Below are 23,224 nucleotides of genomic sequence, written 5' to 3'. Positions count from 1 at the left end.
CATGACTGCAGGGGGGCCTGGCTGGGGCCTTCCTCTGCTGCTCTTAGGGTGGGTTTAAGGTATTCTTTGTGGTAGGGAGGCTTGGGTCCGTGCTCTGGGATTGCTGCTGATTGCCCGGGTCTCTGGGCTGCCCTAGTCTGCCTCTAGCCTCCATGGGGGCTAGTCGCATTTGAACGATCACACTAAATCTCACTCCTTATTCCTCATACTCTGCATACTGACACAGTCACTAAGTTGTTTTTAACGTGACACAAACACAGCAGACCTACTTGCTGTGTGTTTTGTGAGCCACTGCATTGCAGGCACACAACACTTTATTTAGTACACCTGCAGGTCTTTATATGATCATGTAGATCACATGATCACCACAGGTAGGTCACATGATCACCACATCACAAAATGGAATATTCTCAGGGGCATAATAATAACAAATGAAATGAGAGAACATCCCTTAACCAGACAAAAAGACAAGGAAAATAACTGGTTTTGTTGTTGCTGAACATTCCTGTTCCTGCGCGGCATTTAGCTCATGGACCACAGCAGGCGCCATTTAAAGAAGCCAACCTAACATCTCGTTGAGCCACTTTCTCATCTACCTGCTAATCAATAAAGGACACTAGAGCCCACACAATGTCAAAAACATTAAAAAATATATAAAAAACAAAAACAAAAAAAAAAAACATTTGTTTGTTGAACACACACAATATACAAATAACATCTCATACACGTTTTATAATTTCCATTTGGAGATAAAGTATAAAGTATTTTTTCATTTGATTAATGATGACGTCATGATAATATCACGACTAATCAACTAATCAATTTGACAGGCCTGACTAGTCGACTTCCAAAACCATCTAAAGGTTGCAGGATAGTAGATCTTGAGGACTGGACTTGGGCCCCCCTGATAAGGTGTGCAGACTATGTTACTGTAGATTTACAAAGTGCAGCCACCAAAGTACCTGAGATAGTTTTGCTTATAAAAGGTAAAAATCCAATATAGCATGTACGAAGTAATGTAAAGTACTGGTTATTTTCCATTAGTGCAGAAGCTTCAGACAGATATGTTAAAAAAAATTACATTTCCCATTGAAAAGGTTTAATGGGGTTATCCAAGAACAGAACTTCGCAGAAGAGTACAATATGTTTCATACAGCAAATTAATCATCTTTCTCTACATGGTCCAGCTGCCCATTTTCTAATCAACCTTTCAGACTCATCTGTAATAATGGTTGTCAAGTAGAAGAGCTATTAAAATCCATTTACAATTTTACTCCCTCCGCACAGGGAGAGCAAGACGAGAGTCAGACAGAGAGGGACAAAAAGAGTTTTGAGGATTCTGAAAATGTTATTTTAATAAGAGAATTTCTTTCTTTTTGAACCTGTTATGTCCATCGCCATGACAGTAGAATTATGGTCTGACTGCAGTGTTGGGCCAAACAAATTTGCTTTGCCAAGACGAGCCTTTGGATATGAGGCTCCACTTGAATCTTAAATGTTTGTTTTTTTTTTGTGTTTTTTTTGCTTATTGGCAAATTAAATCTAGGCATAACCACTGGGGCAGACCATAGGAACAATAAAATGGACAGAGTAAACAGAGGAGAGAAGGAAAGAGTAAAAAGAAAAAAAAACCAGAGAGAAACAAAAGGTAGAAAACAACCGCAACTGTGCATTCAAACCCAAAAAGAAAAACCAGACAACCAGCTGCTACACCTGTAAAGAAACAGTAAACATCTTAAGAAACAAAGCTGACAATCATCAAGGCACCTGCAGGAAGAAAAACTGTAAAAAAAAAAAATAAAAAAAATCATGAACAACTACAAGCACTCAGAGAGCATCCGCCAAGTCTCAGGGTCACTCACCCAAAAAACCCCCAAAAAGCCAAACATCCTACACAATACCCTTATATTTTGAACCTTCTGGACTACCAAATCCAGAATATCAACATGATCCAGGTCAAACAATGTAAGATTATGACATCTACCGTGTGATCTTGTAATTTTTTATTTTATTTATTTATTTATTTATTTATTGGATAAAGGGCTTTTTTCTGGACGTTATCTGAATAATTAAAAAATGTAAATATGTCCCAATAGTAAGGAATCCTTAAAAAAAATTTATCCAGACAGTGATCTGGACCACCTCCAAAACATATTTACTTCCATTTGTGACATTTCCTGAAACCTTAATCAAAATCCACCCATAACTTTTTGAGTTATGTTGCTAAGTAATAGACAGACAGACAGGTTAACTAAACACCCCACTACAAAATATGATAAAAATAAATAAATAAATGATGATAATAATAATAATAATGATAATAATAACAGAAGCAGAAGAAATAATGCAGAATAAGCTTTGGCTATGCTCCAACAAATGAAGGAGGACGACTCAGATGGGGGAGAAATGATCAGCTACCCTTCCTACAATAGGACCAAGTTAGGACCAAGGAGTAGACATCCTTGACAAGATGCCATGACAGTATTCATCTTTAGCTCAACTAGAAGGTGGCCTGTTTTGGGGTTTTATAATGTTTTGGATATTGCTGCACTGAATACATGGGTCCTCTACTGGAGCTGCATCGATGCCAGAATGACCCAGCTTGCGTTCATTATTGAGCTGTCAACATGCAATACAATAAAACAATATCAGCTCGATTTAAAAAATATTTAATTTTGTTATATATTAGCCGCCCCCACCCCCCATATACCACATGGCTCCACCCTCCAAAGCCTTGAGTGTATGTTTGTGTGGTGTCATTGTTTTTATGTAGAGTTGACTAAGTGTGATTAAAACTGAGGAGCAAGCCTTCCCAGGGTGCAGCAGAAGTGGCCACTAAAGATGGATTTATACTTGTGCTGTGTCTGCATACGGTAGTGCTGGCATAGATGATACTGGTGAAATGTGAAAAGCTCCAGAAATCCGGAAACATGTAATCACAAACCGACCAATCAAACACTGAACAAGTATAAATCTAGTCAAAGGCCCCCTCCAACAAACCCCACACAACATGCACATTCCCCAGAGCCCTAAGTGCGTGGGTGTATGAAGGAGCGGAGGAGGAAGGGGTAAGGAGAATGTCACGATCAGAGAGAGATTGTGCTACTCCAACTGGATAGCTCAGTTGGCAGGGCATCCATCTCCCATACGGGAGACACCTTCCAGTTGGGTCCTTAGGCAAGACCCTTAATGCTACTGCCTAACCACCTTCAGATGTAAAAGAAAGAGAAAAGTGTCTGCTAAATGACTGCAAAATAGGAAAGAATAGAATATAAAAAGAAGGGAACTTCCAATCCAAAAGGTGAGCCGTCCTGCTGGTAGCACTAGGCCCCCCGAGTTCCCTGGAATCCTTCCCAGGGCAAAAGGACCCAGGCTTTGCCAAGATCAAAGGGTTAAGGTTAGCGATAGTTTTAAGGACATTTAAAGTGCTGCACTCATACTCTTTAAGGCCCTTTAAGATCATTGTAAAATGTACTCACATTAATACAGATGACACATTTTAAATTGCCTGGTTCAAAATGCTTCTAATAAAACTTGGCCAAAACGTTAAATAAAGCTGGTTCGTCTGTGCAATAGCTGTCTAAGACTACTGTCTACATTCTCACCATCTGCACTATTTACTGTTTACATTCTGGTTTTTCCATGATTAATTCTATTCCATTGTATCTCGTATAATTTTTGCACAGATATTTCTATTTTTTTTTACAATTCATTTAATACTTGTAAATATTTTAAAAGGCACCATTCTAAGGAGCAGCTGCTAAAATTTTGTTGTTTTTACAACGATAATAAAAGTAATTCTGATTCTGAAGACTGATTGAGAAAGCTATTGGAAATATATGTATTTATGTAAGTGATGTGCAAGGAAAAATACTACAACAATGTACAAGAAAAGACACACATCTGATAAAAGTGTGGTGTTGGTTCCTGAATGATGTCACTGGGAAAAGGTGTGACAGCAGAATCATGAAACAAGAAACTTGATTTATGGAAAAAAAAAAAAAAAAACTGTAACAGTTATAGTTTTGTTTGCTGTTGTCTTGTTGTCTTGGATGGGATTTAATGACATATTTTCTAAAATACACAGACACTGAGTTAATGTTAATTACCAACACGATCTGAAGGATTAGTCTATAGTATAAAGGAGAGGCTGCATCATTGTTGGTTAACCTAACTTCTACCAGAAAAATCAATAAGCGAAAGAGGAGATGTTTGTGTGTGTGTGTTTGTGTGTGCAAGTGAGATAAAGAGAGAGGGTGTATGAGAGAGAAGACCTTGGTTTTGCCCTTGTTGATGTAAGTAACACTGTAGAAGTCAAAGGGGTTGAAATCTAAACCATTTCCTGAAGTTCCACTGCCAGTCTGTGACACCCTACGTGTGGGTCTGTGTGTGTGTGTGTGTGTGTGGATGTCACATTTAGGTCTTTAATTTTTAACCATCAGTGATGGGAGCACTGCTCTCTGCATCATGTTGTTTCTCATTTATCTTCTCATCTGACTCTTTCTTTTAGCTTCAGTCTTTCAGTTCTTTTTTAATTTTTTTTAAACTCAGCTTGTTTTTAATTGTAATAAGGTTGAATAAGATTTAAAAAGAGTTGTAGGTTAGATCATTTCAATATGACGTGCCCTTCTTAACAATTTCAATATGCAAACGACCAGCTTTGGACCACTGCACTGTAATAATTACAGCTTACATGAAATTACCCATTCAACAAATTCCTTAAGGTTAGTACTGTGAAACAAAATTAATGGGATGGGAAGGTATGTGAGACTAAAATATTTTATTGTCATGCATGTTGCTCTCTTTTAACGTGGCTATATCACCATGGTAACTTATGTAAACACTTTCGCTTCCTCATATTTTTGACTGCTTTCATATTTTACTGCTTCTTTTGCTAGATGTACGTAAATGAACTAATCCTGCATATTTAGACATCTTTAACTTTTAGAACGCCCAGAAAATATCAATTGATCAGAAATTAATTTACACAGATGAATAGATAATTTATTTGATTTCAGAATATCAAAATATACAAAATCTACTAAAATATCACAACAATAAATGACCATTAATGATCAGTATGATGGTGTAGCTCCAGCCGATAGTTTGTAGATTCATTGCAAATTCATTTAATGTTATCACTACAATGTTACAGTGTCATCAGCTGGTAATGTCTACAAGCGTCACTAAAAAAATACATGCAAATATATGTACTTCCACTCATTTTTATGGGGTCATAAAAATGACAAAAATGGATCATTTCTGCATGATTCTGTATGTTGTTTCTTGCAATATGCTCGGCTTTCTGGGCTGTTCAAGCTATCTCATTATTATTATAAATGGCTCTGATCTCAATTTCAGCTTTAAAATCTTGCATAAAGTTGTTATGTAAGTCCGACGTTCATCCTCTTTAAATGTTCGAGCATTGCAGATGTACTTCCGTGGTATGCAAGGTCCGGTTTACAAATCTCACATTTATTTTATTTATTTTGTAAGTTTAACGTGAAGTTATCCCAGACTTTGACATCCTCTGCCACTGTTTTGTTCCCTGGTCCACCGCCATATTTTTCCCCTGACGGACTTTACTGCGTATGTGCAATTCTTAGCAGAGATAAGAAGACGATGTCTCACAGCAATAGTTGAGGTAAATTCATTGTCGACAACGGCGTCGACTAATCGTTGCAGCGCTATACTTTACATCATAACCCTCTTAACAACAAAAACTGTTATTGCTTTTTGTGTGGAAAAGAAGTATATTGTGCCAGTTTTAACTTAATAATAATGGCATTAAATTGTATTACATGAGTGTAAAAGGGAATACATTAAAGGAAACACAACATGTCTAACACTAAGACACAGGAGGCAAAATATAAAAGGCAACTTTCCCCACCTGTGTCCATGGCAATTAGAATTTATGACATTTCAGTGGAGAATGATATTCTTAACCGTGAGCATCTACTGACCATGAAACTTGAGTCTGTGCATTTTATTATTTTTCAAAATTTAATTGAATTCTTTTTAATGTTTTAATGCAGAGCAGTGTATAAAATTTAATGCCTCTTTGTATTACTACTTACCTGCAGGATATTTTTTATGTTTCATGGGCTCCATTGGCCTAATTGGCCATACCTGTGAACTAGTGGATATAAAGCACACCTGGTGAGGCTTTATGGGGGTCCCCCCTCGTGCTCACCTTGGCTGAGTTTGTACTTAATTCCCAAGATTTTAACTTTGCTTATATTTTAAACAGCTGGTCTCACTAAATGAATTTAAACTCAATTCAAATATTCAAGATGCGAGGACATCTTGAAATGCAGAGACAAGAAAGAAGCTGATCGCTCATTTAAATTCTCTCACTTTTCAGTTTTTGTTTTGTTTTGTTTTTTTGTTTGTTTGTTTTTGTTTTTTAAAAACCTGAACAGCTTCTTATTGTAGCTAATGTCTGTATCCATTAAGATTGAAAACAATTCATGAAGTGTTCATATGCATCTCAAAATTGAATGATGATTGAACTTAATGCTATAAATCCCAGCCTCAAAATGCAGCTGTTTGGCAGTACATTAACCTCTTCTTGGAGAGACTTACTATACGTATCAGTCACACAGGGTGTGGTGGAATCAGAGCAAGCAAACTTTTACTGAAAAACAGAGGATGTTCTATTAAATTACACTAATGAAATTGCAGAAAATGCTGCCACAAAATGGATTTATAAGTCAGTAAGGCTTGATTTCTATCTGAATTTAATAAAGAGTAACTGAATTTGGCAATGACTGACTTTCAGGATATTATCCAAAATCTCTTAGTTGTCAAATTCAATCAATACAATAAGACCCAGGACAAAGCAGTGTCCTATGTACTGTAATAACATTAGATATTAAACTAACGTGTTACGTTACAAATGTCTGAAGTCAACATACTTTACGGGATACTTACTATAAGCACAAGACACTTCAGAAATATGACAATGCATTTTTGCATAATGTCACAAAGGAGTTTTCATTGGTCTTTTTACATTTGTCAGCGCTCAGAAAACAATCCTACTTCATTACTTCTTCTTTTCATCTGTTTTCAAAATTGACCTGTAGTACTGATGAATTTCACAACTTTTTTTGGCCCCATTTCTAGGAGTTAGAAGGAATGAAATAAAAAAACGTCCTCGACATCAAAGTGTTGATGTGTAAATATGCATGCATTTCTTGCCCTACATGTGAGATATGAATGTAGCTTTGGGCCACACTACAGACTTCAAAGAAAGGGTATGCATAGGGGAAATAAGCTAAGGGGCATCAGTGCATGTGCATAAGTCTCTTTAATTTTCAGCTCATCTCTGCATATGCATGTAAAGGGCTTTGCTAAATTTAAGCGCTTTACGCTGAGATCTCTAACATTGATCTCCACTCATACTAACCCCCAATATATATTCAATTCAATTCCATTCTTTATTTCAGACTCACAATTTGGTCCATATTAAAACAAACAACAAAACAAAACAGAAACAAAAAGAGACAATAAAGAGAGACTATAGAACTTTGTCTACAATCTATACAAGCACTTTCTCCAGTGCCTCCAGAGTCCAGAGTTATATTGTACACTGCTCATCTTAGGCATTGTTAAAACCATAATGATATCATTTTTAGAATCCTCCAGTCTCATATTGAATTTATACACAAAATTTCTAAGAACAGCCTGTAAAATGGGCACAGCATTCTGCACAAACAACTGGCTGGCTCTCGTCCATCGAGGAACCTTCAGTAAAATTCTAAAAGCGTCAGTAAATGCAACTTGCAGCCTATTAAATTTAGCTTTACTATAGCTGCACCACAAGTGGGCAGTGTACAGAGGTGAGCAGTAAAATGGCTATAACACTGAGTACGAATTATCACAGCAGCATTTTAAACCATCTACATGGGATTTTCTTTAAAGTTTAGCTTCTTTCACTTACAGCAGACAGACGGCAGACTCCAGCACCAAACCAGAAAACTCCCCTGCCCACGTGTGTGTTGTTGTTTCAGAAGAGACAGGAAAGAGCCATGGAGACATGACGTATGCTGCTAGCTAGTAAGCTAGCTTACGAGTGTTAAAAGACGGAAGCTGAATGTGAGACGTCCATTTTAAGCAGTAATGTGCCTCAGAAATGACTACAATGTCGAGGAAGTGATTGTTCAGTTGTGCACGTTCCCCAGTGGACATGACGTCTTTAGTAATAGTAACAATAGATTTTGTATTGCATGATCCCCATACAAGGTGTACTCTGCAACTTGCCCAATAACAACAAGGTCTCAAAATGGATGGATGGATGGATGGATGGATGGATGACAGACGGATTGATTTTTTTTTTTTCAATTTAAAAAAGTATGCTTCCTAATGCAAATTAAAGTTTACAATGACCCAATGTTAAAAAGCTCTTCTTACTGCTGTTTTTTTAAAAATATGTTTTGGCATCTATAGCACCCTGTTAATAATGTGGAAAAAGCACATAGGATGAATTATTATGTGCAAAACCTCGTCTATTTCAAATGTTTTGGTTCTTAGAATAATGCAGACATAATGCCATGACTGTGAGTGAGGGGTGAATTCCATGACCACCTTCCCTTGGATCTGTATAGTAACCTTCAATTCTCAGTAAAAGCAATGTCTTTTTTGTCATTTGTGGCTTTAAAAACCCAAGATGGCAGCAAGCTAATGAAAAACTTGTCACAAAGGTAATCCACAAGCCAATGGGTGATGTCTTGGGGGCTCAGCCCATCTTTTTTATACATAGTCTCAGAACCACTGAATGACTCTAACATGCCTTAACGCTGCACATCTGTGTTTTTTGGGATACACATAATGTTGGATTTAAATAGGACATCACACAGAATTGCTGTCATATGGTGCAACCTGATAGCAAAGTGGTAAGGCTGCATCCCACATAGGGCTAAAATCATCTCCACAGTTAAGTCCTCTGTTTGACTCTTGGCTGGCTGAATCTTTATCTGTGAGCCATTCCTCTGCTCTCTTTCCCACACCATGTCTACTTTTACTAGACTGGCGGAATAATGTAGAAAACTTAGGGACAGGTGTTTTTCCTTTGTTGTCTGGTCTTACCTGACTGCGGGGTACAGATGGCTGAGAATTAACCTGGAGGTAAGTTGTGGAACTGGCTTGTGGCACTTGCAAGGCGGGAACTCTTTTATGCTGCAGTCTAGCACCATCACTAGATTCAGTGAAGTCAAGGTTGCTTTTCCACACCATTACCTGTAGAGACAATATAAATTGAGTCTGAAATAATACACCAAATTAAAATAGAAAAATATATCATGAGTACTGAAAGGAAAGCATTGATAAAATGCACAAATAACAAACAAGACCATGTGTTATTTAAATTATTTTTTTTTCTACAATTAAATAGGAGAGTCAGACATCACCTGTTCATCTGTGCCTCCAGATGAAAAGTACTCTCCAGTCCTAGAGAAGGTCACACAGGTGACTGCACCCTGGAGTGAAGGAAATTCAAACAAAGTTGTATAATGAAGATAACATTGCAAAACTTCATGTCCTACTTCAGTAGCATCAACAGTTTTCTTATCATTTCAACATAGACAATGATCCACACCATGAAGAAATACATTAGCCAGGTTTCCCTTCACTAGTAAAACAAAACTGAAGTAATCTTTGTTTAAGCTCCAGAAGAATGTGAATCAGACAAATTTAAACTGGCTGGCTTGAATCAATTCAGTCAGGCTGCAAAGTATCACCAGAGGGCGACCCTATGTAGCTACGTAGACACCATGTAGGATAGGTAGTGAGTGGTTCTAATTTAGTAAATTAGATTTTTCAAAGTGGAACACATCTTGAGGAGGACAAAAGAACTGCAGAGGAGATGCACAAAAGTACAATAAAGGGATCTCTCCTTCAGGAGGAGCTTATTAGTTTCATCTGAACAATCTGGAATGTTATATAATATCTAGGTTGATGTTGTTACTTGTGAGTTTCAAGGCTGCCTCAAACTGAAAACAATAAATGTCATGTTGTTTTAATGTTTGACAGGTTAAAAAGTTTAGTTAAAAAAAACAACAATCTGTCAGCATATTTAGATTAAAAAAAAGAATATGTAGTGATAATGGCTAGCTGTGATCCAAATCAAGAGAAAATGACCTATTAAAAGATTAGTCAGCGGAAAATGAATTAATCTGCTCATTTATTAACTGACTGTTTAAAGAGATTTTTTCCTCAGATCATAACAGAAATCATTTTAAAAAATCAGTTAAAAAAAGCAATAACTCTGCAGATGGTGTTCAGCCCATTCATTTATTTCACAACCTTACACTTAGTACCTTAAAAATATGAATAATTAATATATCTACACTGCCAAGAATTGCAGTGAAAGTGTAGGTGTTATTGTAAACAAAGAGCCACACGCTACAAAACTGAACACATTACAGATTACAAGAAGACATTTTTCAAACACATCCGTTAACTTAAATATTACATTTGATAACGAGTTTGGCTTTGTGTGTGGATAATGGGTGGATGTGGGGGCTGCAGCAGGGCAATCAGCAACAATAATCAGAAACTCAGGTGGGGTGTGGTCGTATATGTTTGGAGCCAAAATAAAAAAAGAAAAACAACCTGGGGATGTTAGAAGTTTGACATGTTGTATCTGTGTTTGACTGTACATATATAACCAAGAAAAGAGTTCTAACACTCAGAAATCCTGCTTTCTTTTATTTCCTGTGCTTCATAACCCTCCAACTGCGTTCAAAGAGAAGATGACAAGAAGAACAAATAAAAGAGTGGAAAAGAAATTAACAGAGTTGCTGCTGAGAGGGAAAAAAGGGGAGCTGTGTCCTGTAGCTGGCACCCAGACAGGCTGGTTTGAGGATTGGTTTCCCAGAAGCACCTGAGAGAAGCAGACAGTGTCACTATGGCAACGCGACGGCCTGACAGACAGCATGTTCTGTCTCTGCTCTGACTAATGTCTGCTGCCAGGCTGGCACTTGCCATGGCCACACACGCACACACACAAATGCATGCACACACATGAATGTTTTGACAGAGCAATGAACCTAAATGGCACATTTTGTCTTCTGATAAACAACCAGGGATTGCAGAAACCAGACAGGCCCCATATGTGCCACCTAAAAAAGAGTGACAGACAATAAGATTACATACTTCCATTGGTTTTCGTTTGTACACTTCCCACCATGCCTAGGTACTGACTGAGAACTGTTTTATTAAGTGAAGTGTTTTATTAAATCTAGAATAACTCATTTAAGTTTTTTTTTTTTTTTTTTACTTAATTTGTGGCCTTTTTCCTATCAGACTTTAAATGCAGAAGTAGGGGATTATAAACCTCATCAGAGTTTCTGACAACTAAATCCAAGGCTTTCTTAGAGTTTTCTTCCCAGTCAGAAGTTGAAAATTCTAAGTTACCATTTGTTATCAAATGCAGCATTAAAAGGCATATGCGAGCAAAAAACACATTTAGTTACACTTACATACAGTTCTATGCAACACTGTAGTGCAGCGTTCTCCCAGCCTAGGGCAATTCAAATTGTGGCTCACTGGAAAAAGTGCCAGAAAGAGAGACAGGACCAACTTCAATCTTGTTTAGTAACAAGATTTAAGATTGTTACTAAAACTAGCATCAAACATCTTTCTATCACTTTGATGTGTGATAGTTTGAGCTTAGTTTACTGTGTGACCAGTGGCCCCAATAACTAAAATATTTTACTTTGTAGACAGATTTTTTTCTCTCTCTCTCTTTCAAAATTACAGAAAATTCTGAAAGCTGTCCATCATTTTGACAGATTAGAACAAATCAAAATAATGTTATGCAATTTACAGCAACACTATAAGTAACCACGTCTAGAGAAGCAACCCAACTTTAACAGTAGCTGAACTGGCATTCTAACTACAGTGTAACAGCAGAGCGGGAGTTCAGACTTAAAAACAAAAAGTTTATACAGAACTGCAAAGCCATCTGTCTAAGGCAGGGGTGCCCAGCTCTGGTCCTCAAGGGCCACAATCCTGCAGGTTTTTGATGTGTCCCGGCTCCAAGACCACCTGACTCAAATTGATGAGTCATTGTGCAAAACTAAATAGGCTGTTGGATCTATTTCATTTGAGTCAGGTGTGTTGAAGCAGGAAACATCGGAAAATCTGCAGGACAGCGGTCCTCGAGGACTGACTTTGGGCACCCCTGGTCTAAGGCAAAGACACAAAACTTAACGATAATTGCTTGTTCTTAATGCATCTGATTGCACACAAGTTTGCACCCACTTTAAGTCCATGCCAAGAGTCAAGACCAGGAGAATGGTTTGAGTTTAGCCTCAGCAACAACAGGCTGACTAAGTTTGTTCAATTTTATTTCCTAAACTTTTTTGTTTGCATTTCCATAGTACATATTTGCCTGTTTTGGTATAATGATCAGTGTTTTTAACCTATTTGTTGTTACTGAGAAGAAAAAACATCTATAAATGACAAGATGTTTCTGTTTATAAGTTCTCTAATGGCCTTATAAATGCATAATACATAGCTGTGTTCAATACTAATGGTTTCATTTTTGAAACTGTATATGAAAATGAAATGACGGCATTTATCCTTAGCATAAAAAAGTAAATTATAATAATACTTCCTGCACAGAGTTTTTTTTTTTTTTTTAAACAAAAGTTTAGCACAACCTCACACTGTCAGGCTGTATAATATATTTAATGTTACAGCTCAAAAACTTCACATGCTTTAAAACATGCTGTACATTCAATAGACTGACAGCTTCTATCTTTTTAGCTTAGTTTTTCATCAACATCCACCTAATACTTAGTTTCAGCAAAGACAATTTTTAACTATAGACGATGAAGAGTATCATCTTGTCCCTGGGGTGTTAAAAAGCTTTTTAGGCTTACTGTTTTATTTGATGTAAGAAAAGTTTCAGAAAGCATGATAAAAGTCAGATGTCTGATTGTGGAAGAGAGAGATAAACTAACCTACGTTAGCACAATTCAACCTCAGCCAGGTAACATCCTCCCAGGGGTCGGTAAACATATTTTTCAGATCCAACAGCAAAACATTATCATGTTTTCATATGAAGCACAGGCACATGGGCCCGCACATATACACAACACGACACATGCAAGCAGACACATAAAAACATTAACCTTAACACCCACACTGAACAGATGGGGGTCTCTCCCATCTCTAGCTATGTGATAGGAGAGACAATTAGCACTCTGAGTGGTCCCAATGCCAACAGATTGGTGGTGATACCAGAGAGCCAAAAAGAACAACAACAAAAACTGAAACAAAGTATAGGGGATGACAAATCCGGAGGCAAGAAAAAAAGAAGAAGGGAAAGTGCTTTTTTCAGCTTGACAAAGGGATGAAACTTGGCAAGCGGCTGGGGGAGAAACACAGGTGACAGAGACATAAAAGGCAAAATGAGAGACAGGCAACGTGTGCAGGGGGATAGATAAACAGATGGACCACATGTGGTACTGGCAAGCCATGGATTTCCACAACTAGCCAGCAAGCCAGTCCATCAGCTGTTCAAACAAACAGACACAGTCAGTACACCGTCCGGCCAGTTAGCCCAGCCAGCCAAAATGTGAGTACATCAGATGTAGGACACAGAGAGGAGGGAAGATCAAATACAGAAGTGAAAGAGGAAAATGAAGATGATAATGGAGGTGGCAAGGAGGAAGGTTTACTGAGGTCTGAGAGAGATGACAAGACGAACACAGAGAGAAGTAAGAGAAGTAACAGAGGATCCAGTGGAACAGGGGCAGTTTTGTTTCCTTCCAACAACCCTGAGATGAGTCATCATGAGTGGGCTGCCTGCTCGCCAGGCAAGTACTAAAATACACCACATAGAAAAAGGCATCACACACACACACACACACACACACACTTTAGGGAATCAAACATGCATAAAGGAGATGTCAAAACTCACACATAACTGTTAAAACCAAACTCCCTGCTCACACACACAAAAAAGGAGGTCAGATATAATCTATATCAGTCATGACCAGGTGAACTGAACAGCCAGGTATTAAGGCTATCAAAACAGTATTTATGTGTGGTGCATTTGTGTGTTTCTACCTGATGTCCATGCAGTGTGTACAGTAGCTTGCCCTCCACGAGGTCTAGTATTTTCATTGTGGAATCGCTGGACGCAGTGATTAGGAAATTACCAGCAGGGTGGAAAGACAAGCTGTTCACCACACCACTGTGGACTGGAACACACATACCAACACAGAGTTTATAACATGGACTCAAACAGATGTTTTGCCATTGTAATTCAAACTGAAATCCTTCTGCAGGTGAGGACAAAAAGTCATAAACAATCACACTGTTTATCAAGGGAGGCTGCTGACAGAGTGCTGCACAGACAAACACTTCTCTACTTCTAGAGTGTTATATGTACACATCCTCTGTAAAATAACAAAAGGTCACTATGACACAGACGATGAAAATTATAATCTCTCAATTAACAAGCAGTATGAACTATGTAGCCTGTAAACCCTACTGAACCTTGGAAGAGGGCTTCTCAACCTTTCAATGCTCCCTTGACATCTTAGAAAAACAAGTAAAAATAATCCACTTAGAAAAATATTGATTTGAGTTTTTAGCAGTTTTCCGTTCAATAGTCCATTCAGTGTGCAATAGAGATGTGAAGTTTGATTTTGTGTACTCTGCCAAAATCCAGGAGGAACTGAAGAGCACTACAGCAGTACAACACACTGCTTCAGCTACTGTTTATTGAGAATGTTGAAATATTAACGTATGCTATTATATCAAGTATTGTAGCCTTTAGCAACTAATCAGAGCTTTCCCTGTGTTTAAATTATTCTGCCATATGATGAATGATCTGCACATAAAATGAGAATAGAGGACGTTTAAGAAGCAATAGGTCCCTCTGCTGGCTTATCAAAGTAAAGATGTACACAACCCTCTGGCTGAAAAACATGCTCATTAGCTGTAAATTAGTACAGAGAGCATTTTGGGTGTGTTAGCCCTGGGTTATGCAACGACTGAAACCATGTTTAATACCTTAAAAAAAAGCACTACAGAAATTAACTCTCAAACAATAAGCTGAGATAGCTAAAGATTACCAAAGAATATGTTCATCTCATGGTGATCCTAGCTGCCAACCATCACCACTTCCGAAAGAAGCAGCACAAAGGTTTTGTAATCCTGAACCTTTATGTATACATTATATGCATTAACCTGTCTAAGTTTATAATTATCAACAGTTCCTAGAAGTAATCTACAATACCCCTTCAATATTTTAACCTCAACTGCTCCCTTTAAGAAGACTAAACTGGTAAATACAGTATGTAAATTAAAACTGAGAGGAAGAAAAAGGGAGGGGGGAGGAGGTGCTTTTATCTTCATGCTCAATCTCCGCAGGCAGATGTGGTTATCCATTATTAGATCTTACAACTGAAATCCGTTTATGAGAGAGGAAGAGAACAACCAGCCCAAGTGGCAGACTGACAAAAAAGCATCAACATTTGGTTTATTGAATATTCAATAAATCATTCATCTCGATTACCGCTCTCATCACAAGATTTAATTCTTAATTTTGTTGAATTGTTATTTCAGCTTGTCATAAGAGGCATTAGAGGTGAAAGTCCAACAGCACTTATTTACATTAGAAATGTATTGATGACTGAGATTGTGCTTAGTTACTGCAAATAACAGTTTTGCTTTTAAAAAAATGCTGCGCCTGGATGTTCCATCAGAGAATAGGTTTATAAAGTGTCTTTACCTTGGTAGTGTTGGAGCATCTTGTGGGATCGGATGTCCCAGAGCTTAACAGAGTTGTCAGTACTAGCTGCAGCAATGCATGTTCCACTAGGGTGAAAATCCACATGGTTGGCATAACTTTGGAAGAAAACAGAAGATACATGACAAAAAATAAATAAATAGAAGCAAATTTCATCATCATAATTGTCATGAATTCAAATATTATCCTGATTTTGTCCTTCAAGATTTGAGAACATCCTCAGTATATATATAAAAAAAGCAGTCTCTTCAGATGATAGCCAGAAAATCTCACAACCGCAACATATGAGCAAGCTATATGTTAAAGAATTAATTGTGTAAACTAACACAATATGTTCAGATATTACTAGTCTAACCCTTACATAAGTGGATGATAAAGGAAAAACACCTGATATTTGTTCGTACATCAATTATTATATAAATATATTAACTAATTTTACAAGAATAGAAACATTATATAAAAGCAAAAAAACATCAAATAAAATTAAATGAATGCAAGCTACTGATGTTTCTCAATAACTTATCCCATGTCCCATTCACATTTGTCCAATTCACTATTCACTTAAGTGCTCACCCAGCATGTTCAAAGAAAGTATGAATGCACTCTCTGCTGTTCTTGTCCCAGAGTTTTATAGTCTTATCATCACTGGATGACACAATCAAACGATCATCAGGAGAAAACCTGCAGTACAATCAAAAGTTGTACATCAAAAGCTGGTTGATGCTAAATAGACAGAAAATGGTAATAAGCACATGTGTGTGTCTCATACTTGGCACAGCGAACCCAGTTAATGTGCTGGTTGAGAGAGAAGAGGAACTTCTGCCTGTGGACGGTCCACACTTTGATGGTCTTGTCATTGGAGGCTGTGACCAGAGTCTGTCCATCACCAGAAAAGTTAACAGAGCGCACGGTGGCAGTATGAGCTCTGAATACTGTTGACTCTGCCTTCCTGTATTCACACAAATCACTTATTGTAAAATGAGCATAACCCAAGTGACTGTTCATAGTTGTGCGCCTTCTTATTGCTGACAGGAGGTTGTGAACAGTTTTCGTTAGTTTTGTCATTCTTATCTGTAATAAATTCGGGGTTAAATAAATCAGATAAAATAATGCTACCTACATGCTGGGCACCCAAAGACGAACAGTCTTGTCTCTGGAGGCAGAGGCCACCAGGTGACCAGATGGTGAAAACTGAACTGACGTGACAGCTTCTTTGTGCCCATCAAAACGATAAGCTCGCATCTGGGGCTTCATGTTCCAGATCATCACACAGGAGTCCACCGAACCTGTGGCTATGTGAGGAGAAAGCAAGGATGAGTGGAGTGAAAGAATTATACAAAAAATGAGAAAAAATAAAAATAAAAAAAACATGCAGTGTCACACAAATATAAAAACTTAGAAAACAAGAAAAGGCTGTTACCAATATGTTTCATGTTGCAGCTGAAGTCCACACTTGTCACAGTGTCCCTGTGACCCTTGAAATGTCTCTCTAAGGTGGGATCAGACTATGTGGATAGAGACAAATATGTTACTGAGTAAATGCCTAACTCAACATAAGTAATATCCCTGCTTTTACTGAGTTGATTCTCTCTTCTAACTAATTTACTACACTGAGATGGATTTACTGACATTAATTATGATTAAAATAACTAAAAGTGATTTTAGAGAGAATAACCTTTAAAAAAGCACTTAAGTAAACAAGCACAAAACATAATTTTAAACCTTTATAGAAAGAAGAGAAATCCACATTAACACTTATAACACTTATTAAGTGTCAAACAAACAGCTGAGAGAATTAGAGGTGTCATCCAGGTTGTATTGTGAAAAGTAAAAATACAACACCCCAGTAACACAAGAACTCAGAGTCCAATGATTAGTATAAAACTGGGGTTGACAGTAGACAGTTTTTCTGAAAACAAAAATACTGGAGTCTAAATTTAGAAGGACTGGAACCACCAGGTGGTGCTGTTTTGTAGTGCTTTTTTTATTAGACTCCTAATCCTGCTAAATCCAAATCCTGTTTCATATAAATGCATTGTTTTGAGGATTTTTAATATAGAATGAATATGCGGCAATTGTGTATTTTATAATATTCCTATAAGTGTTATTCTGCAGACTATGACGAAAATGGGAACTATAACTTTGCCCTAAGTTCAGTATGTCAGGCAGCACTTTCTAACGTAAGCAAAGACTATTCCACTTTACCAGTCAAATTAGATATAATTCAAGAATAAAGATTAAAAACAAGCACACCTAACACCAGTTTAACACAGAATTTTCCATTCTGTTTAATATATTTAATCTGACCCAGACAGGAAGTGCTGCCTGCGAGACTACACTCGGGAAATACTTCCTAACATTACAACAAGGCAAGCTAGGTTACCAAGGAGACGTGAACTGTGGTGCTACTCACAGCTAACCGTTAAGCTAGCTGTTGAATTTAGAGGGCGAACGCGGATTTTAGTGTCATATGGTCTGGTCAAAAGAGACAGCTGTGATATGGCTGAGCTTCACATTATAGGCCAGATCGTCGGAGCTAGTGGTTTTCCGCAAAACAGTCTATTTTGCAAATGGGGCATTCATACTGGAGGAGCATGGCGTCTTCTGTCGGGGCTGAAGGAGGGTCAGACCCAGGTAGATATCCCCCAAACCGGAGACATGGCGTACTGGAGTCACCCTATTGATCTGCACTACGCAACCAAAGGACTCCAAGGATGGCCAAAGTTTCATTTTCAAGTGTGGCACCAAGACTCTTTCGGACGCTGCCAGCTGTACGGATACGGGTACTGCCACGTCCCGTCTAGCCCCGGACATCACCGGATAAGCTGTGTGACTTGGAGGCCTCTCGGCTCCTGGCAGGAGCAACTAGCGCAAATGTTTGTCGGCGGAGGTCCTCATCTACGCAGCCCAGACCTCATATATAGTGGGGCGGACAGATACAGACTACAAACTGAAGCCATGGGGACTGTGGAGCTGGAGCTGGGAGTTGTACTGAGACACTTTGACAAATATGGCGTCGAGAGCTGAAACATTAAGAGGAATATACTTTAAAAATGTTACGGATTTTATGTTGCATAGGCACGGACCCTCTATTTGATTGTTAAAATGCCTTTACTCACTTTTTTTTCTTAAATTTTTATTTCAGTTTTATCTCCCGTTTTTACACTCAAACTACAATTGTATGTCGAACTATTGTGAACGAAGTTGGTTCCTTGTTGAAATATACAGTCATGTTCAAACATATCTCACATTTAACAAGTATTTTTTCATGTATTTACGATGTAAGCTCAGAACTTTTTAACCTTTTCTTTAAAATTTATTAAAATATTTGTATATAATAAATGTGTATGTTTGAAAATTACATTATTAAGCAATCCTACACTCAGTTGCGCCTTAAGTCATGTGCCTGTAATCTCTACAGACGTTTAAAAAAAAAAAAAAAAAACACAAGTACAGGTACAACAAAGCATTATTCAGCACAACTCCAATAAAATAATAATTTCAACAAACTGTACACCTCTTCCTAAAATGCTCCATCTGTAAATTATTAAAAATATATTTATAATATCTTCACGTTTCAACTTGTAATGAATACAAATAGGGGAAAATGTGTTAACATTTAATTAATAAAACACATAATCAATAAGAAGATGATTTCTGACCAGGGTATCTTGGAGTAAGTTGAATAGATTATGTTTTATTATAAGTGTAAATGTATTAATAAATTCAATTTAGCTCAACATTTATACAGGAAGTGCAGTAGAAATACAAATTAAAATAAATTAACCCAAGGCATCATTGTGTTCAACACATAGTTCATACTTGAAAACTGAATTTAGTACCATAAATTTAACATGTTCATACATCACAAACTCAAAAGAGATATTTTCATTATTTAAAAAGAAAAGTGGTGGATATCAATTATAACCTACAGATATCACAGAAACTTGCTCTGTTTAATGCAATACAAATTATCACTCGTTCCTAAAGGTCAGGATCCCACAGTCTATTACCTCAATATAACGTTTATGTTGCAGTAAACATGGCTGATCCGGTGTTGCAGGCATGGTAAGAAAAAAAGCACCTTAGTTCATGGTTGTACTAGTATTCCTGATATGTTGGCTGCTCGGTAGCAATGCAGTCAATTGTTTACTGGTCGCACTACAGTTTTTTAAATACTTGTTAGGGGTTTCTTATATCTTGTGAGTTCAAAACTTCTTTGTCAAAGTCAGATCAATTCCATCCCATCTCATAGTTTCATCGGTAGACATTTCACCATCGCAGAAAGCGTAAAAGTAGCCCACTTCCTATCGAAATGTTGGTATAATGATTTGTGCTTAGGGGTTTGTGCCCTCATCGTATAAAAATAATCCTCTTAATACTACTACTACAAAAAAAGTGACATCCAAAGTGTCACTACAAATAAGAAACGCACTTCATCCCAAATGCTTCTGTAACAATCACCATGCAGATAAACTCACCATTCCTGAAGTAATTTCTTCTCGTATATGTGACAGTACTCTGTGAGAGCGACTCGTTGTGACCGTTAGGACCGAAATATAGCAACGCCCGGCTCCGTTATTAAGACAAATAGGAAAGGCTAGCACTCCGGTAGCTCGCCGGTTTGTAACGTTAGCCTAAAGCTAGCTGGTAGTTGCTGACAACAACAAAGTTCAGTTTACGCGCCGCGATTGGGCGCTGAGCAACTGGTCAGAGTTCTTAAAGGGAAAGTTGTCCGTCAGTAACCTTTGTGTTTGATAAAGTTGTACAAAAAACGTGACACAAAACTTTAAAACGAATTAAAAGTAAAAGCGTTGTTTTAAATACAAATTCATAAAGACAGTGATGTGAGGATTTATCGAGCCGTGTGAAAGTGTAGTAACTTTATGTTGCCACCAGCTGTCAGCAGTGATGCACTGAGGTTTCAATGACAACAGACCAGTCCCTAGTGGCTCAATGTGACGTTTGCTGTTCATCAACATTATCTTAATTGTAAACAGGGGTGTTTTCCCCTACAGGAAGGTGTGGGAAGGATAATGTAAAATAATTGCTCAAGGACTGTTTAACATCTGCTTGCAATTTCAAGCAAAATATTAAATTACACTAAAATTCACATGGTAATTACATAGGGCTGTTGTCACTGTAATTAATGTGTTTTATACTTTTGGTTTTCTTACACATTTAATACATGTGACATACAACACAAATAAAGTTTAATTTTAATCTGAAGTGTATAAAGAAAATCAATAAACACTTAAATAAGAACTGAAGAAACATTTCAGTTTTCATTCACTGATCACATTCATGGTTTGAACAAAAGCATTCTGACACAGATATTATCCTTAAAACATAGCCGAATCTCCCATCATGTCCTTTCATCTTTTAGTTGTTATTTTACTGTGCATCCTCATACATTTCAGTATGCCAGCTTTTGCACAAAAAAGTAGAAACCCTTCAAGCCTGAGCCTCTGGCTCTGGCTTTGTCTTCTCTGCTCACTTATAAAAATGTAAGCTTATAGTGTGCTATTACCATGGTAAAGAAAGTGGTCATGTGGCTGAATATAGGCCAGATCACCTGAAGTAAAGGTTTTGTAACATTTTGTTAAACTATGTTACAAAACACTACTGCCATGCAAGGCCGGCTTTACGCAGGGGCAAGAGGGGGCAGTGCCCCCTCAAACAAACATTCTGCCCCCTCAATCAAATGCGCCGAAATGGGCAAATCTCTCCAAACGCTCTCTCCCCTCTGTACTGAACTCTGTGTGTCGGAGCTTCACAGGATCCATTGTACTGTCTTCAACAAGTCCTTCCCACCACCACAGAAAACAACCAATCAGTGTTTAGTATGCAAATGAGTTGACATACAGCCTGATCTTGCGGTGTCATATTTCTCCCCCTCGTAGAGAGAGCGGCTGCTGAGCTCCAGCGGTAAAACTTATAGAGTAAAGCTCTGTTAAATGTGTTGTAGCGATACTGAATAAATACTTATAATAACAGACGTATTTATTGCATCTATTCTGTCAACTGGGGTTTGTTTCTGTTCTATTTAAACGTGTCTACGCCTGTTAGTAGGAGCAGTGATCAATCACGCACGGGCCATAGATGTGACTGCCTCCTCGGTACAATACAGACTGAGGGAAAACGAGCTGCGCATATGAGACCCCTCAAGCTCCGCCCAGCCTTTAGTTCAGCATGCTAGTTTGAAGAAAAAAATAACAGAAAGTTTCACTCTACATTCCCGCTGCTTTCAGCAGTTCAGCTCAGAGCTTCATGTATGCCTCAGCTTAAACAGACGACAATGTGCATTTCCGATCTTGGAGAGTTGTAGTTAGAAAAAAAAAAAACTCCGGCCACAAAACCCACTTTGGAAAGTTTCATTCAGTCCTCCTGCATGATGCATCCATTTTTTAGAGCTTTTAAAAAAGGTAGTGCTGATTCTTTAATCATTATGGTCTATATACAGACAGAAACAAACACACAGATAGTTGAGTTTATTGTTATTAGTTTCAAATTTATTCAAAATGCTTAGACATCTAATGGCTGTCCAATAGGGCAATTGTTATTTTGTTGGTTGTTAAAGCTTTGATAATGGATCATTCTTTTCTTTTTTCTTACTTCATTTTGTTATTGATATTTTCTGTTCCCCCCCTGAGGGATTGCCACCTTATTGTGGTCAGGGGGTTTGCGTGCCTCAGTGACTCTAAGAGCTATACCAGCAGGAGCTTTGGTTTCAGGTGGGACACCCAAGCTGGACAGGTCTTAGAGTAGAGGCCTGACAAAGTGCAATCCATTTCTTTGAAGTTGGACTCCACTAACAGCACAGTTCCGTTAAAGAAACACTTAAAAAACAACAACAAGAAAATGCTGAAGTATGTACTCATAGTGCCCCCTTCAAATTTATGCCTGCCCCCTCATGTATGCATTCCTAGAACCGGCCCTGCTGCCATGACGGACAGCTAAAAGTAAAATTATTCCAGTTTTAAGGCTGTACAATTTTAAGCAAGGAGAAATAAAATATTTAATGTTACATTTAATAGACAAGGTACTTAAAGAATAACCATCCATGTCGATCTTTTGAGTGCAAACCTGTACTTTATCTAAATTCCTTTGTGGGCTATGTCAGACAAAAGCTTGCTATGTCACACAACACAACAACATAATACCACAAATGCTGTCATAAGTCACTGTCCTTACAACATAATGTGTGTGGCTTCACAAGCTGTAATTAGGTCAGTTTCATGTTATTTATGTTATATTCTGTCATAGCTTTTTTTTTCTTTTTTTTTTTCTTTTTTTTTTATGTATAACAGGCAGTTTACCTCCCAACAGTCAAGACATTAATTTGTGGATGAAATACCCAAAGAAGTCAATAAGTTAATAATTTTCTTGGATGGTAAATGTGAGGCACGTAACAGATTCTTTTTTATCCCAAAGTGTTTTTAAAACTTTCTTAAC

General features: G+C 37.6%; 2 protein-coding genes across 2 annotated transcripts in view; one reads left to right on the top strand and one right to left on the bottom strand.

Moving 5' to 3' along the window:
• The window catches only part of poc1a (POC1 centriolar protein A), a 42,731-nt gene extending 22,131 nt beyond the window's left edge, over positions 1–20,600 (bottom strand). Inside the window, exons 1-9 of the mRNA XM_041981724.1 lie at positions 20,251–20,600; positions 17,190–17,274; positions 16,890–17,061; positions 16,539–16,718; positions 16,343–16,450; positions 15,752–15,867; positions 14,080–14,213; positions 9,408–9,476; positions 9,088–9,237 (exon numbers count right to left, since the gene is read on the bottom strand). Coding sequence (XP_041837658.1) covers positions 9,088–9,237; positions 9,408–9,476; positions 14,080–14,213; positions 15,752–15,867; positions 16,343–16,450; positions 16,539–16,718; positions 16,890–17,061; positions 17,190–17,274; positions 20,251–20,253 — 1,017 coding nt within the window. The 5' untranslated portion in view covers positions 20,254–20,600. The remainder of the gene's footprint in view (positions 1–9,087; positions 9,238–9,407; positions 9,477–14,079; positions 14,214–15,751; positions 15,868–16,342; positions 16,451–16,538; positions 16,719–16,889; positions 17,062–17,189; positions 17,275–20,250) is intronic.
• Positions 18,153–19,227, top strand: b9d2 (B9 domain containing 2). Its single transcript, XM_041981725.1, has one exon. The coding sequence runs from the start codon at positions 18,269–18,271 to the stop codon at positions 18,794–18,796; it is 528 nt and encodes a 175-aa protein (XP_041837659.1). The 5' UTR covers positions 18,153–18,268; the 3' UTR covers positions 18,797–19,227.
• Positions 20,601–23,224: the final 2,624 nt, after the last annotated feature.

This window comes from Melanotaenia boesemani, chromosome 3 (genome assembly GCF_017639745.1).
Source record: "Melanotaenia boesemani isolate fMelBoe1 chromosome 3, fMelBoe1.pri, whole genome shotgun sequence".
NCBI classification, from domain to species: Eukaryota; Metazoa; Chordata; class Actinopteri; order Atheriniformes; family Melanotaeniidae; genus Melanotaenia; species Melanotaenia boesemani.
The sequence above is the reverse complement of the archived record's forward strand: the minus strand, read 5'-3'. Positions and strand labels throughout refer to the sequence as shown.

Excerpts from the sequence above, each read along its gene's own strand:
- b9d2 (XM_041981725.1), top strand. The coding sequence starts at position 18,269 with ATGGCTGAGCTTCACATTATAGGCCAGATCGTCGGAGCTAGTGGTTTT.